Source organism: Eutrigla gurnardus (genome assembly GCF_963514095.1).
Source record: "Eutrigla gurnardus genome assembly, chromosome: 16".
In the NCBI taxonomy this organism is placed as follows: domain Eukaryota; kingdom Metazoa; phylum Chordata; class Actinopteri; order Perciformes; family Triglidae; genus Eutrigla; species Eutrigla gurnardus.
In genome coordinates this window covers 16,061,558-16,075,633 of record NC_139927.1, presented here as the reverse complement: position 1 = coordinate 16,075,633, position 14,076 = coordinate 16,061,558, and the positions used below count along the sequence as shown (strand labels likewise).

Genomic DNA, 14,076 nt, shown 5'->3' with positions numbered 1-14,076 from the left:
AACCGTATAAAGGTTTTATTGACCAATACAAAATATTAAAATTTAGACATGTTTGGTTTACCTAAGTTTCCTAAAAAAATAAAAAAAACAAACAAACAACTTGAGGTTTCATCCAGAAGATAACGCACATTGGAATAAGATGATTCAAAGGGCATCAGAAGGGCAAAGTCAACACAAAGAGAGACGATTCAGAAGATTTACACGTAGAAAAGGGTCATAATAAATATAAGGCTTCTAGAAGCGATTTAGTGCAGAGTTGGATCCTTGAGGGAGGACAGCACCGTCGAGTCATTATTCAGGCGCTGCTGGTCGGCTCCGTCTTCACACTGCCAAAGAAAAGGAAGAGGTTCAGAACTGTACGGGGGCAACAAGGTGCCTTTTCTCCTGTCAGAGCTAGGACGACAACATTGAAATGCACCAACAACACCAGCTTTATTTTGAATGGTGACATGCGACAGGTGTGGTGCTAAATAAAAACACAAATTGTAATCATTTTTTTTTCAAAATGTTTGTTTGTTTTTGTATCCTAAACACATAACAATGTTCCATGTGTTCCGTTACTCCCCAAGTCGGTTCATACTTACAAACCAAATCAAGAGCAGTGTATAGCTACGTTCTCAGACACATGACCACTTCCTGTCTACATCAGACGGAGGGTGCAGTCGAATAGTCAAAAAATAAGGTCCTAACTCCTATTCCTATCTCCTATTCCTTGACCTCTGGGGAAAACGTCACAGGGTTAAGGAAAGGCGATAGGAGAACTCAAAAGGATTTAGGAAAAGTCGACCGCGGTGCTCAGAGAATACGACCGGACTTTCACTAAGCTACGTCATTATAACGCGGCCGCTGATGATTGACAGCTGATGATCGGCACCGGCGATTGACGTGCGTCTGCGCTGGAGAAACTACAATAATGGACTACAAAAAGCGCATCGTCCACTTCTCCACATGTTGGTTTTATAAACAGCTGGTTCACTGACCGGCTTCAGTCCAGCAGCTCCTCCTTCCTGTTTGACCGTTGTTTTATTTACGTTTCATTTGTGATTTTAGTTTAGTTTTTGTCAAACATTTGTAACATGATTGAAATAAATTAAATTATAATTAAATTATTATCACTGTTCACACACATTTATTAACACAATTCCAATTACTACATGTCTGCATGAAAGTAACGGTCAAACAGGAAGGAGGAGCTGCTGGACCTGAAGCCGGTCAGTGAACCAGCTGTTTATAAAACCAACAACATGTGGAGAAGTGGACGATGCGCTTTTTGTAGTCCATTATTGTAGTTTCTCCAGCGCAGACGCACGTCAATCGCCGGTGCCGATCATCAGCTGTCAATCATCAGCGGCCGCGTTATAATGACGTAGCTTAGTGAAAGTCCGGTCGGATTCTCTGAGCACCGCGGTCGACTTTTCCTAAATCCTTTTGTGTTCTCCTATCGCCTTTCCTTAACCCCGTGACGTTTTCCCCAGAGGTCAAGGAATAGGAGTTAGGACCTTATTTTTTGACTATTCGACTGCAGCCAGTGCCTTTAAATATTGTGCTAACATGGTGTAGCGTAACACACACCAGGTCAGAGAGTCCACGGTAATTAAGCATGTAAAAACACTGTCAGTCGGGTGTGATCGCGGGCCTTAAGTGAATTTAAAAATGTGATGACCCCTGCTGTTGAGGCAGCAGGCTCCTGATGTGACTTGGGTTTGTGGGAGGAGTTTTGGTCAATCATGGGCACCTGGGCCCAGTGTTCCTGAGATTATAAAACGACCCATGATTCATTCATTCTCTCTCTCTCCTCTCCAGCAGATGTCCTACGGGTGATGTGGCAGCTGCAGTTTTCTTAAGTTCCATTATGCTCAGTTATGCACTTTACAACACACATCCATTACATTGTACACACATGCACATCCTACACTACTGATAGACTGATGGTCACATCCCATTTGTTCATTATTTTCCTTTGTTGCACATTGCGTTGCTTTATGTTAAATAAATATACTTTGCTAAACCTTCTTAAATTCAGTGTGTCTCCCGTCTTGTCGTGGCCCAAAGAGCCAGGTTGTGACAAAAAACAACATTGATTCTTCGAGAACTGGATCTCGAGGAAGTGAGTGAACCCAGATTTATAAAAGCAATTATAAAAGCAAAACATGTCTGTAAAGAATACTAATAAAGGCCTTTTCACCTTTTTGCATCAGTCTTCTCAGCACTGACGTCGTTTGTTTCCTCTTCTTCTTTTATATCTAGGACGAGACGGAGAACAAAATAAACCTTTATAATAGCAACTAACAGCTATTTCATCGCTGAGAAGCAATTCCAAGTTGAGAATACCGGTCTTCTTCTCCTCTTCTTCCTTCTTGTCCTCGTCGACTCTCGGCCTTTTTGGAGACTTCTTGTGATTGGCCACGTTTCTCCTGCCTCCCTCCCCCTCGTCTTCGGAGTCAGAGAACTCTTCGTTGCAGGCGATCCTCTTATCTGTGGCACGAACTGCAAATCACACAAGACAGCCGACGAGTCACATTACAGCTGGGCACGCCCGGAGACGTCCTTCAACCGGGTCACGCTGGAGGAAACGTTTGGAGGACCTCTCAGAAAGATTTGTCGAGACACGTCATGTATTGTTACTTTCATGTTCACAGACTTAGATTAGCGCGTTGTCATCATAGACCGGATTCAAGACTGAATTCGACATTATGACCGTCGCCATCTTGTTTTGTTGCAACCAGAAGTGTGACTCGATGATGAACAAAGACATTTTAGGTGACTAAAACATTACCGAGCTACCGTTTGTTTATCACAAACATAAAATCATTTTGACCTCTTTTGCTTGATTTAATATTGTGCAGTATAATCCTGCATTAGCATGCTAACATTTGCTAAATAGGACAACATAATTGTCATATTTCATGGTAATCCATTCAACTGCTGTCATGACATTTTCCTCATCAAGGAGGAGGATGACTAAAAATCATATTCACTCTCCGGGTTCTGTGGATGTCTGAACCACACGTAATGTAAATCTGTCCATATTGTGTCCATATATTGGGTGATGCTAACGGGAATAGCGTTGCTTTAAAGATGATTTACAATGCTATGCAAACAGTAAATACTACCACATTATAAAATAAATAAATAAGAAAGTCAACTATTTGAACAACCAGTGTTTGTGATGAAATACATATGGGTGTTTGAACTCGTCCTCACTGTACGTAAGAGGAGGGACGTCGTATGAAAAAGAACAGCAGTCTTACTGGACAAGCGTTTGTCGGGATCCTCCGCATCCTCGTCCACGGCGTCGTCTGGGACGGCGTCCTCGGGGATGGCCTGCATCTGCACTCCAGGAGCATGAGGCAGCATCCGCAGGTTCTCAAACAGCCGCTGCCTGAACAAATCAGAAATGCAAAGATGCAAAGGGTGGAAGCTATATTTACAATATTTTCATCAATCTACCCAAGAGAGAACTGAAGCAGTTCCTTTGATCTAAACAAGATCCATTGAAGAAAAACAGCAACACTGCCTCCATCAGTTAGTTTGTTTGTGTTATTGTGTGTTTTAAAAAGGTTATTTCAGATTACCTAAAAGTCACATAATAACAAACTAACCAATCAAGACTGCGGCACCAGCTACTCTCGAGTTCTGGGAGATAAAAATACATAGTCAGTTTTTTTTAATTGTTTTTTTAATTGGATCTCATGGCTTGGAAGAGATTACGGGTACAACAGCTTCAGTTCCTCGTCTGAATGAGTTTTCTGGCGGCAAGTTAAAGCAGTGAAAATATGCTAAATGTAAACCAAATTTTGGGGTGTCCAACATACGTGTTGCTGCCGCCCCTTCCACAGCAGTACATTGCTTTGCTTCTGTGCGGCTGCTCAATAAACATTGCTCATACTTTTGAACAGACATGCGTCAATATAAAAATGTTATGTCACGAATATCCCAGCTTCACATCCCTTCCATGATAGTGAGCTAGACAGCTTTTTCCACGCATTCATGACTATATTGACGATTATCTCGATAATGAGAATTCACCGATCAACTTATTGGGAGTGTTTGAGTCGGGATTCAAGATAAAATCTAATATCGTTCCCGTCCTTACTTTTGAAATCCACTGCAGCTTTGTTAAGAGACAGCGCTATAAAACGACTACATACTTGATCTTGTCCATGTACTCCTGCGTGTTCTGGTTGGTCATGTTGGACGGACTGATGTGCAGCTTGAAGTCGGGCCCAAAGTACTCAAAGTAGTCGTTGTACGGCAGCTCTGCGATAGAAAAACATCCGTGAGAACAGTAAGCGAACCGAGCCGAACACAGCTGGCAAATGATTTATACGCTGCAGATAAAACAAAGTGTCAAATTATCAGTCGTTTGGAATGAAGAAGCCGTGATAAGACACCTGTTAATATGATTTACCGAGGCTTTCTAACCTCCACTGATCCCCACTGAGTGGACGACGGACTGGAATGAGTGGGGAGTTCAGTTAATGTCCTGAAATCCCATTAAGAGACCTGCTGGCTATTCGACACGCTGTGATTACATCCCCTCTCTCTATGCTACACAGTCAGTCTGCTGAGTCAGCTCCCTGAAGGAAAGGGTAGCAACCAGGCTGTCCCTTCACAGAGGTGAAGTCATATAGCATTCACCCCCCCAGCCTAAAGAGGCAGCGGAGCCAAAAAAGAAAGGTGCTGCAGACATTTAAACTTTTTAATTTCAAGTTCCAGTGATTCAATTCTAAGCTGGAGCTCATTTTCATGCCCCCGCTTTGTTAGATGAGAACTAATTTCACTTCACAAAAAGATCCAATTATATATGCATAACATCTACACATGTTAATCCATCCATCGTCTACCGCTTATTCTGTATTCAGGTAACCAGTCTATCACAGGGAGACATGTAGAGACAGACAGGTAACCAGTCTATCACAGGGAGACATGTAGAGACAGACAGGTAACCAGTCTATCACAGGGCTGACATGTAGAGACAGACAGGTAACCAGTCTATCACAGGGAGACATGTAGAGACAGACAGGTAACCAGTCTATCACAGGGAGACATGTAGAGACAGACAGGTAACCAGTCTATCACAGGGAGACATATAGAGACAGACAGGTAACCAGTCTATCACAGGGAGACATGTAGAGACAGACAGGTAACCAGTCTATCACAGGGAGACATATAGAGACAGACAGGTAACCAGTCTATCACAGGGCTGACATGTAGAGACAGACAGGTAATCAGTCTATCACAGGGCTGACATGTAGAGACAGACAGGTAACCAGTCCATCACAGGGCCGACATGTAGAGACAGACAGGTAATCAGTCTATCACAGGGCTGACATGTAGAGACAGACAGGTAACCAGTCTATCACAGGGCTGACATGTAGAGACAGACAGGTAATCAGTCTATCACAGGGCTGACATGTAGAGACAGACAGGTAACCAGTCTATCACAGGGCTGACATGTAGAGACAGACAGGTAACCAGTCTATCAAAGGGCTGACATGTAGAGACAGACAGGTAACCAGTCTATCACAGGGAGACATGTAGAGACAGACAGGTAACCAGTCTATCACAGGGCTGACATGTAGAGACAGACAGGTAATCAGTCTATCACAGGGCTGACATGTAGAGACAGACAGGTAACCAGTCTATCACAGGGCTGACATGTAGAGACAGACAGGTAACCAGTCTATCAAAGGGCTGACATGTAGAGACAGACAGGTAACCAGTCTATCACAGGGAGACATGTAGAGACAGACAGGTAACCAGTCTATCACAGGGCTGACATGAAGGAGACAGACAGGTCCCCGTCCTGCATGTCTTTGTACTGTGGGAGGAAGCCGGAGAACCCGGAGAGAACCCACGCTTACATGTTCAATTCGGGTTGGACGGTATTAAAGGGATAGTTCGGAAGTTTGGACATAAGACCTATTTTCCAAGTGAGCCGGTGTGTTCGAGACGTCTGGAGACGTTTTCAAGACATTTAATTCAGTTCTTCTAGTTGCCGAGTTCGCTTGTGCTATGGCTAGCGCAAGTCAACAGTTCTAGCTAGACAGGCATTAAAAACAGTCTTGCCCACTCCACAGTGCACCCGAGGCAAATCAATTAAAACACGAGACTGTCGATGTACATATGTGTGTTGATAGAATAATATTTGAAACAAAACTAACCTTGCATCGCATGAATCATCCATTTTTTGAGGGACTAGTTTCTCAGCAGCAGCGGAATTTTACTTTGCTCCATCGGACTCAAAACTCAAGACGCGCCGCCCGAAATACTGCCCGTAAATAGGCAATCGAACCGGGACGAATTGTCGGGACTCATGACCTCAGACCTGGGTGAAAAGCCCTCGGAGCTCACTCAAACACCGGGCAGCCCACGGCCACGCGAAGCCACAATTACGCACCGCGAACCCCGACCTCTGCTCCGTCCCTAGACCCGTAAACCACCACACCGGCTCACTTGGAAAATAGGTCTTATGTCCAAAATTCTGAACTATCCCTTTAAGGTTTATCAGGGAAATCCTGATTCTCAATAAATACGGACGTTCCTCTTTCTATCATGCTTTAGTGGTGTGATGTATTGTAGTGACCAGCAGATGCCACCAGGGGTCATCTCTATTGTGTAACAGGCAGCCAAACTCAGTGCTTCCATCTTTTGTTGCCTTAAAAAGCTTATGGTTTATAGTAGGGTTGTCAGTTTTGCTTAATTTTGCTTAAAAACATAGCAGTGAGCTGCCTGCGTCAATATCGGCAACCCACATGATACACATAGCCGTATCTTATTATATAGATGATCTAATCTCTTAATTTTGCTCTCAAAGTGCATCAAATTGATGCATTTAACTTAAAATGTACAACATTTAGGGTGAAAATTATATAGTTTTGTCAGTTGTGTACCAATAAGGTGCAGCCCTAGCACTCACACAGAAGGGACAGCTAATGGACCTTGAATTTGAAAACCACTGTATTGAATAAGAATGACAGACTCCGCCTTTAAATACACCCTTGTCATATTATAATTCAAAAAATTAAAAACCAAATGAAGGGCAACAATAGATTACAACTCTATCCGTCAAAATGACGAAGCAACCACTGGATTACAGAACATAAGGCAGTTTTACGGGGTTAGTATAGATTATCTATATGTAACAGACACATTCACTAATATTAAGACATAAATCTGTGACAAACCGTCAGGGATGTCCGTGTCCAGAGCCACAGCCGTCTCGTAGGTCCAGCAGCGGGCCACGTTGCGGATGGTGTATCCTCCTCCACCCAGCATGAGCAGCGGGAGGTTGAAGGACTTCATGTACTCCACACACTTGGCATGGCCTGGGAAAACAAGAGGCACAATGCAACACTTCCAGCACGGTTTACGACTCCCACACATTTCACACCACGTGCTGACAGCGTACCGCGGATGGTGAGGTTGAAGCAGCCCAGGCGGTCTCCCGAGAGAGAGTCTGCGCCACACTGAAGAACTACGGCACTGGGCTGGTACATCTCCATCACCTTGGCCATCACCTGCAGGGCCACAGGAAAAGTCACACTCGGTACATGTTGAAAGACGGGGCATCATATTCACTGCGCTCTCCCACAGCATTATTAACACTGGAAGCCTTATTCAAATACCTCAAAAGAAGCGTTTAATGTTAAAATAACCCAAGTGACTCGGGTCTGATCCACTTTGCTTGACAAAAGGTGTATTGGATATAAATACGCCTACGGTATGTCTTATAATTTAAAACATTCAAATGACAGGTAATAAATAATGATGGAGTTTTTACATCTTTGAGTTAGACTTTCTCCGTGTCGACTGAACAACTAGTCAGGATACCAGAATTATAAGGGTTAAGGGTATAAGGGTTTTTTGTACTAAAACAGCACCATAAGTAACCCTCCAGGTGGAGAGTGGTACTGCAGCACGGGAGACGGCGAGCGGCTTCCGAAACAAAAACACACACAAAATGATATTAGTATTCAGATAAAAGTTATGTGAGAAATGGATGAGCTGCTGAAATAAAAACTCTGTGTTGTGTCAAATTGGTGTCAATTTCACATTAATGAGGAACACATTGGTTAGAATTTAACGGATACTTAACACATGCCGTATGGTGGATTTGTGTTTTGCTGAATTGCATGAGTTGCTTGGATGGATTCAGAAATAATAGCAGATCTAATTTTAGCAATACATTTGGTTGGATATTAGAGTAGAGTGGTTATTCATATCTGCTGTATGAGCGGAACTGTGCAGTCGCCGAGTGGATCCAAATTAAATTCAGGTCTAATAAGTGCTCATCTGCACTAACAGGACAGAATCCTGTTTCATGATAGATGAATATCAGACTGTCATTATTATACTCACTGGCCTGAAGATTTGCTGGTATGACTCATCGTCAATGCCGTCACGTAGGGGGAAGTTAACGGCGTAATATTTGCCTTTTCCAGCTCCAATATCCTGAATACAGCGAGGAGGGCAATGGAGTAAAATACAGAGAATTCATTATCTGAATGCACATCTAATCAGTGTGACTCCACTTCATTCCCATAAAACTCCCCAAACTATTGAATGTGTTAATGCAAAGATTCGGGTTTGTTTTAAATCCTGACGTGAGGTCAAAGGCTGAGGCTCACCCTGAGGTCTCCGGTTCCAGGGAAGTACTCCCCGTATTTATGGAAGGACACAGTCATGACCCTGTCTGTGGTGTAGAAGGCCTCCTCTACTCCGTCCCCATGATGAATGTCTACATCGACGTACAGCACCCTCTGGTGGTACCTGGGAGGGAGAGCGACAAGAGAAACAACCCGCGAATCAGACTATGGCCCAATCCCAACCTCCACACACCGAGGGTTTAGTTCTGTCCCATCCATGACATGTTAGGCCCTTTATGCCCACTCGCCATTAGTCCACAGAACTTAAGAGGATGGCACGAGTGTTCAGACTGGCATATTACATTTACACAGAAACATTCAATATGGAAGATTAAACCCAGAGGCTTTATTACACACTTGGTTTACTCAGCAACTATTTCTTTCAATTGAGTTTGTTGAAGCGGTTTTGACTTAAAAAAAGTAAAAAGTAAAATAAAACCCCATATTTTTAGATGACATGTTTGAGTGTCATCAAAGTATTTATGCCACTTCAAGCCTTCGCAGCCTCTCACACTAATATTTCTATATAAATAAAGTAACAATATACCAGATGACGTATATATGTTTCAGTGGACATCAGGATCTGGTCTATCTCCTAATCTCAGGTTCTTCTGCTTGCTTTAGATTATGTGAAATGAGAATTTGCCAAGCTGTTGGTGAAACTCACTTGAGCAGCTCCAAGATGGCCAGCACGATGTCATTGACGTAGCAGAATCCAGACGCTTCGGACTTCTTCGCGTGGTGAAGTCCTCCGGCCCAGTTCACCGCAATGTCAGTCTGCTGGCGGTTTAGTTTTACCGAACCAGCTGTGCACAACAGAGAGCACGCGATCAGATGTAAGGAATCACACAAGCACAAATGAACTAATGACATCTAAAGTTGGAAGGAAGGACTTTAAGGTCTCATGCCAGAAACGAGTCTGTAAGCACATTCAGAGTTAAAAAGCATGCTCCCGAAATCCTCGTCATGGCTCCAGAGGCCCACACACACCAGAAGAAGAAGCTTTAGTGTATTACATGGTCATAATTAGGAATGGGATCATATACTATTTTATCCTGGATTGCTATAACTTAACAACACTCACAAGCTGATTGAGGTCAATTTCCATTATCGGGATAATCGTGAATAAATGGTCCTCATTTGAATATCGTCACATTTTTGATTGTCCTGAACCAGAGTCACACAAAAAAAGAAAATTTGTATCATCTGTGAGACAATTAAAATCTGCTTCTTTACAAATTGTTATGTAAAGTGATTCCACAATATTTGCTGCCATATTGTATTTTAGCAATTATTTGGGCCACGATGATCGTGGCATGAAATGATCATATCTTCCTCTGCCTAGTCATATTAATGATTATTAAGGCAAAAGAAGGCCATTTACTTTAGTCAACGGTGAACAGCTCTGTTCAACCAGGTCACCAGGTGACTGAATGTGTTTATGATGAACAATGCACACGATGAAGGGGCTGACGGGATTGTATTTCACTGGAGATGTAAAAGTTAAAATAAATTAATTGATAAAATCAAGTTTGTATGCAGCTTGAACGTCCCTATAACGGAGAGGAACATGAAATTGCCTGCGATCTTCTGCTGATAACGGCCTCGTGGATGTGATAATTTATCACAAGAAAATGGGCATCATTAAAGCATTTGTTACTGTTACTATTCTATTAAACTAAGACGGATTGTATGTTCTGTTAAGAGGCTGCTGATGGCGAGCACAGCTGGCGTCAGAGCTGATCGTGGCCACTTGTTAAGTATTTATGCATGTTTTGAGATTTCTTTTTATTTGTCACACACAGTAGAACATAGTGACCTCAAATAGAAAATATGATGTAAAGAAAATACGATGTCTAGTGATACATACATCTTGTATTGGTATATGCCAAGGATTTAAATACTTTTTCCTGTGAATGTGTTTCTCTGTATGTTGTATCTATGTGATGGTCTGGTGTCCTCTACGTCTCATCCTGGGTTAGACCCCCAGCATGCGATCTGTATGTGTACTTATCATTTCGTAATTTCATTTCCATGTGATGGAAGTCTATCGATTTTCTATTTTCTTGGAACTCACCAGCAGAGCCGCCAGCGGACAGTTGGCAGAACTCAAACAAGCCGTCGAACACAGGACAGTCCTCTCCGACGTTGACTGCAAGATCAGAACAATAACTGATTAATTACTGAGAAACCAGAGACTGTCTATGGTCCAAACAACAAGGTCGCTGCAGTATTTATGTCTAGATGACCTCATTTGGAGTGTTGATGTAGCAGCTACAATGTTAGCATAGCCTAGCACCCATCACTCCAGACTCAGAAAACAAGCATTTTAAAAGTTGTTAGCTTGTCGTCCTGCAGACAGACCTAACGGACCATGACCAGACAGGACTGCGGTTGTTTTCCCGTGTATCTGGGACTTCACAACATGTGGAAAGCAGCAATAGTGGTTATTTCAGCCATGATGGATGGAAACGTGTTGGGGTCTCCTCCTCTCCGGCGCGTCCAGCGCGAGTGACATGAACAATAGCAAATGATTCCACGAATAAACACGAATGATACTGACATTGTATCAACACTTCCTGTTTCTATTTCAAAATAAAAGTCCTCCCGTGGTTTTCTGCAGCCAGAATCCCTTCACTTTTTTTCAGAAATACAAAGAGCCCACACACTACTTACACCGCTGCATCTGCTTGCTGTACTCAGACATGTTGTCTGGTCGTATGGATCGGAGGAATTTGATGTAGTCGTCACTGTGATACTTTGTCATCTCCTCCCCTGTGGCTTTGTGTGGTCTCTGAAACATGAAAAAAGAAGCAGCTGTTCTCACGCTCTGTTTAAACAGTGCAGCACACAAAACAGGATGTTGTTAAATCATCTAATGATTAGAAACATACATAGATCTCCATTTTCCTGTACAGTCCATAGTTCAGGAGCAGGTTGTGAGTCATCCGGATACGATGCGGTTTCATGGGGTGCCCTTGTCCATAGTAATAATTTCCTACGTCACCTGAACAGGGAAACATATCCAGTTAAAGACCACATTCACGAGCAACAGTGTGTGTAGTGTCAGGCAGGATCTACAGTTATCTAATAAGGAGGACTGACTGATCCAGGTAAAAATTATTCTGTAGAGGTTATCAGCGAGTACAGAGAGTCATATAATATAGCAGCTCATTTACGCTACACTGGAACAACAACAACAACAACAACAAAGGTTTGCTACCTAATCAGTAACATACATGCAAAATAGTACTAGGCAGCTGTGATTAAACGTTTTTCTTTGAATTTCTTCTGAGCTGTCAATCACAACAGAGCCAAGAAAGCCAACAAGCCAAATGGTATTACGCCTGGAAAAATAGTTCCTTACAAGAACTGAGTTTCTAACTGGACTTTGAGCGAGAAGGAAGATTTCTCACAATATCTACAAAATAAAGCAATTTTGGTAAACATGGTAGAGGTTTATGTAGACTAGCTGGCTGATGACATTTAGTAACATTTAGTTTGCTATAACCATATTATAATGATTATCATGTGAATCTGGTGAATTAAAATTATTTTGGCCAGGATAATCATGACATGAAATGTTCCTATCGTCGCCTGCCTACTCGTGAGGATATTTACATTATCCCGACAATGGAAATTCACCTCAATCAACTTATGTTCATCATGATCTGCGATAACATCCTATATCGTCATCCTTGTTGATTTTAATCAAAATCACTTTGAATCAAAATCAACTATGTAATCACTTTTAATCGGCCTATGTCACAATGATAGTTTGGTGAATATTAATGTGTATGAACAAAGCTTAAAAACAGCAAGCCAGAGTATCTCAGAGTTTCACCACTTGTAATTACTACTTGAGGGGGGAGTTCATGTGCAATATCCGAGTTGGCAACTCGTATTTACTATAATTCCGATACCACGTGAAGGCAGCATAAATCCACTACAGTGGAATTCGGCTCATTTGGACGACTAAAGGGGCGTCAACAACCGAGCCTACTGTGTAATTATGTAACCTTCCGCATCAATTAGGCCCACTGTTTTGTGCGTTAAATACTTTCGCACATTTCGCTCCGCGGCTTCAAAAATGTAACTTTGGACTCTCTGTTTCTAAAATGTGTCGCCATTCTCGTGAACTCTTCCAGGTCGACGTGCTTTCACATAGATAATGAGCGTCAACCACATTCACATCCAGCTAATTAACATATTCAACATCGACGTTACGTTGTCCTACTTTACGTTCATTTCTTCTTTCTTTTTTAGTTTAAAACTCTAGCTCGCTCAACGTGAACTGTGAGCTACATGTAAGATTAGCGTGACCCAGTTAACACGCATACAGTAAGCACCTTTCAAGCAGCGACGTCACTGGCTGTCAGCGGCGAGCTGGTGCGTTAGTTAGCTGGTGCGTTAAAACACATTCACCGGCGGTGAGCGGCTAGCGTTAGCCCGGTTCAGGCACCTGATACAGACACTCGGGAGGTCCCATACCGTCATAGTAGTAGCAGACCTTCTTCTTCGTCCCACCGGCGGTCGTGTATGCCATGTTTGGAGGATGTTTATTTTCTTCTTCTTTAAAAAGTTGGTCTAACGGATGGAGAGGAGAGAGTGGACGGCATCAACACAGAAGAAGACGAAGAAGCGGCTCGTCGTCGAATGGAGGCGCGTCTGAAGCGGGCGGAGGGTTACATTAGAAAGTGGCCCCGGGTCACCAGAACACAAAAATAAATAAATAAATAAAAAAAACACAGAGTGAAACCAGGTTTTACATCCGTGAAGTCAGCAGACGCACAATATATGTTTTAAAATAAACATTTGCTTGTTACGGTTGTGTATGAAATTAGTGTTAGTTCTTCCCCACGTTGAGGAAGCCGCTGCACTTTTTGTACTACTCTAACACAACACTAGGTGGCAGCATCATCATCTCTGATGCATTGTTTTCCACCAGACTGTCATCCACAGAGGTTTGAAAAGGTACAGACATCGTCTACTTGAGTACTTGTGTTCAAAACTACTCTAATAGAAGCAGAAGTACTGATTATTAAACTTCTTTACTAGAGTAGAAGATGAAAAAGTACAGGCTCTGAAATGCACTCAAAGTAAAAATGATCCCTATCATGGACATTTCTACTGGATCTTTTTACAAAGCTGATTCTCACATCATATTAATCAGAAAATAATTTCTTGATAATTCACCCTATTCCGTCTGAAACCCCTCGTTTTAGCGCCTGTCTCTTGAAGAAAAAAGCTCAATAAGGTGCACATTTGCAATGGTAGTTTTCAAGCTCAAGCTGTGTGCAATGTGTGAGTCTATACTTGGTATAGAACAGGCAGATAAATCTAGAGCTAGATACCCAAATGTATGTGCACAGGCACTGAAAAGGGTTTTCACGATATGTCCCCTTTAAGACTGGAAGCAGCGGGG

At 42.5% G+C, this 14,076-nt stretch overlaps 1 protein-coding gene across 1 annotated transcript; it reads right to left on the bottom strand.

The window, feature by feature from the left end:
* On the bottom strand, nt 1–13,323 carry LOC311027306 (histone deacetylase 2). The gene is made up of 14 exons (XM_084031269.1): nt 13,143–13,323; nt 11,546–11,658; nt 11,328–11,445; nt 10,729–10,803; nt 9,319–9,457; nt 8,634–8,775; nt 8,365–8,457; nt 7,415–7,523; nt 7,191–7,331; nt 4,152–4,260; nt 3,252–3,382; nt 2,332–2,487; nt 2,186–2,243; nt 1–326 (listed from the first exon to the last, which is right to left on the bottom strand). Exons 1-14 carry the CDS (start codon nt 13,195–13,197, stop codon nt 296–298), a joined length of 1,470 nt encoding a protein of 489 aa, XP_083887395.1. The 5' UTR covers nt 13,198–13,323; the 3' UTR covers nt 1–295.
* Nucleotides 13,324–14,076: the final 753 nt, after the last annotated feature.

What these genes read in the sequence shown, in the direction of transcription:
- LOC311027306 (XM_084031269.1), bottom strand. Translation starts at nt 13,197, where the DNA reads ATGGCATACACGACCGCCGGTGGGACGAAGAAGAAGGTCTGCTACTAC. An exon ending in CTTCAACCTCACCATCCGCG is followed by an intron (nt 7,332 to 7,414) that starts GTACGCTGTCAG and finishes TTGTTTTCCCAG; the next exon opens with GCCATGCCAAGTGTGTGGAG. An exon ending in GAGTACATGGACAAGATCAA is followed by an intron (nt 3,383 to 4,151) that starts GTATGTAGTCGT and finishes TGATTTGTTCAG; the next exon opens with GCAGCGGCTGTTTGAGAACC.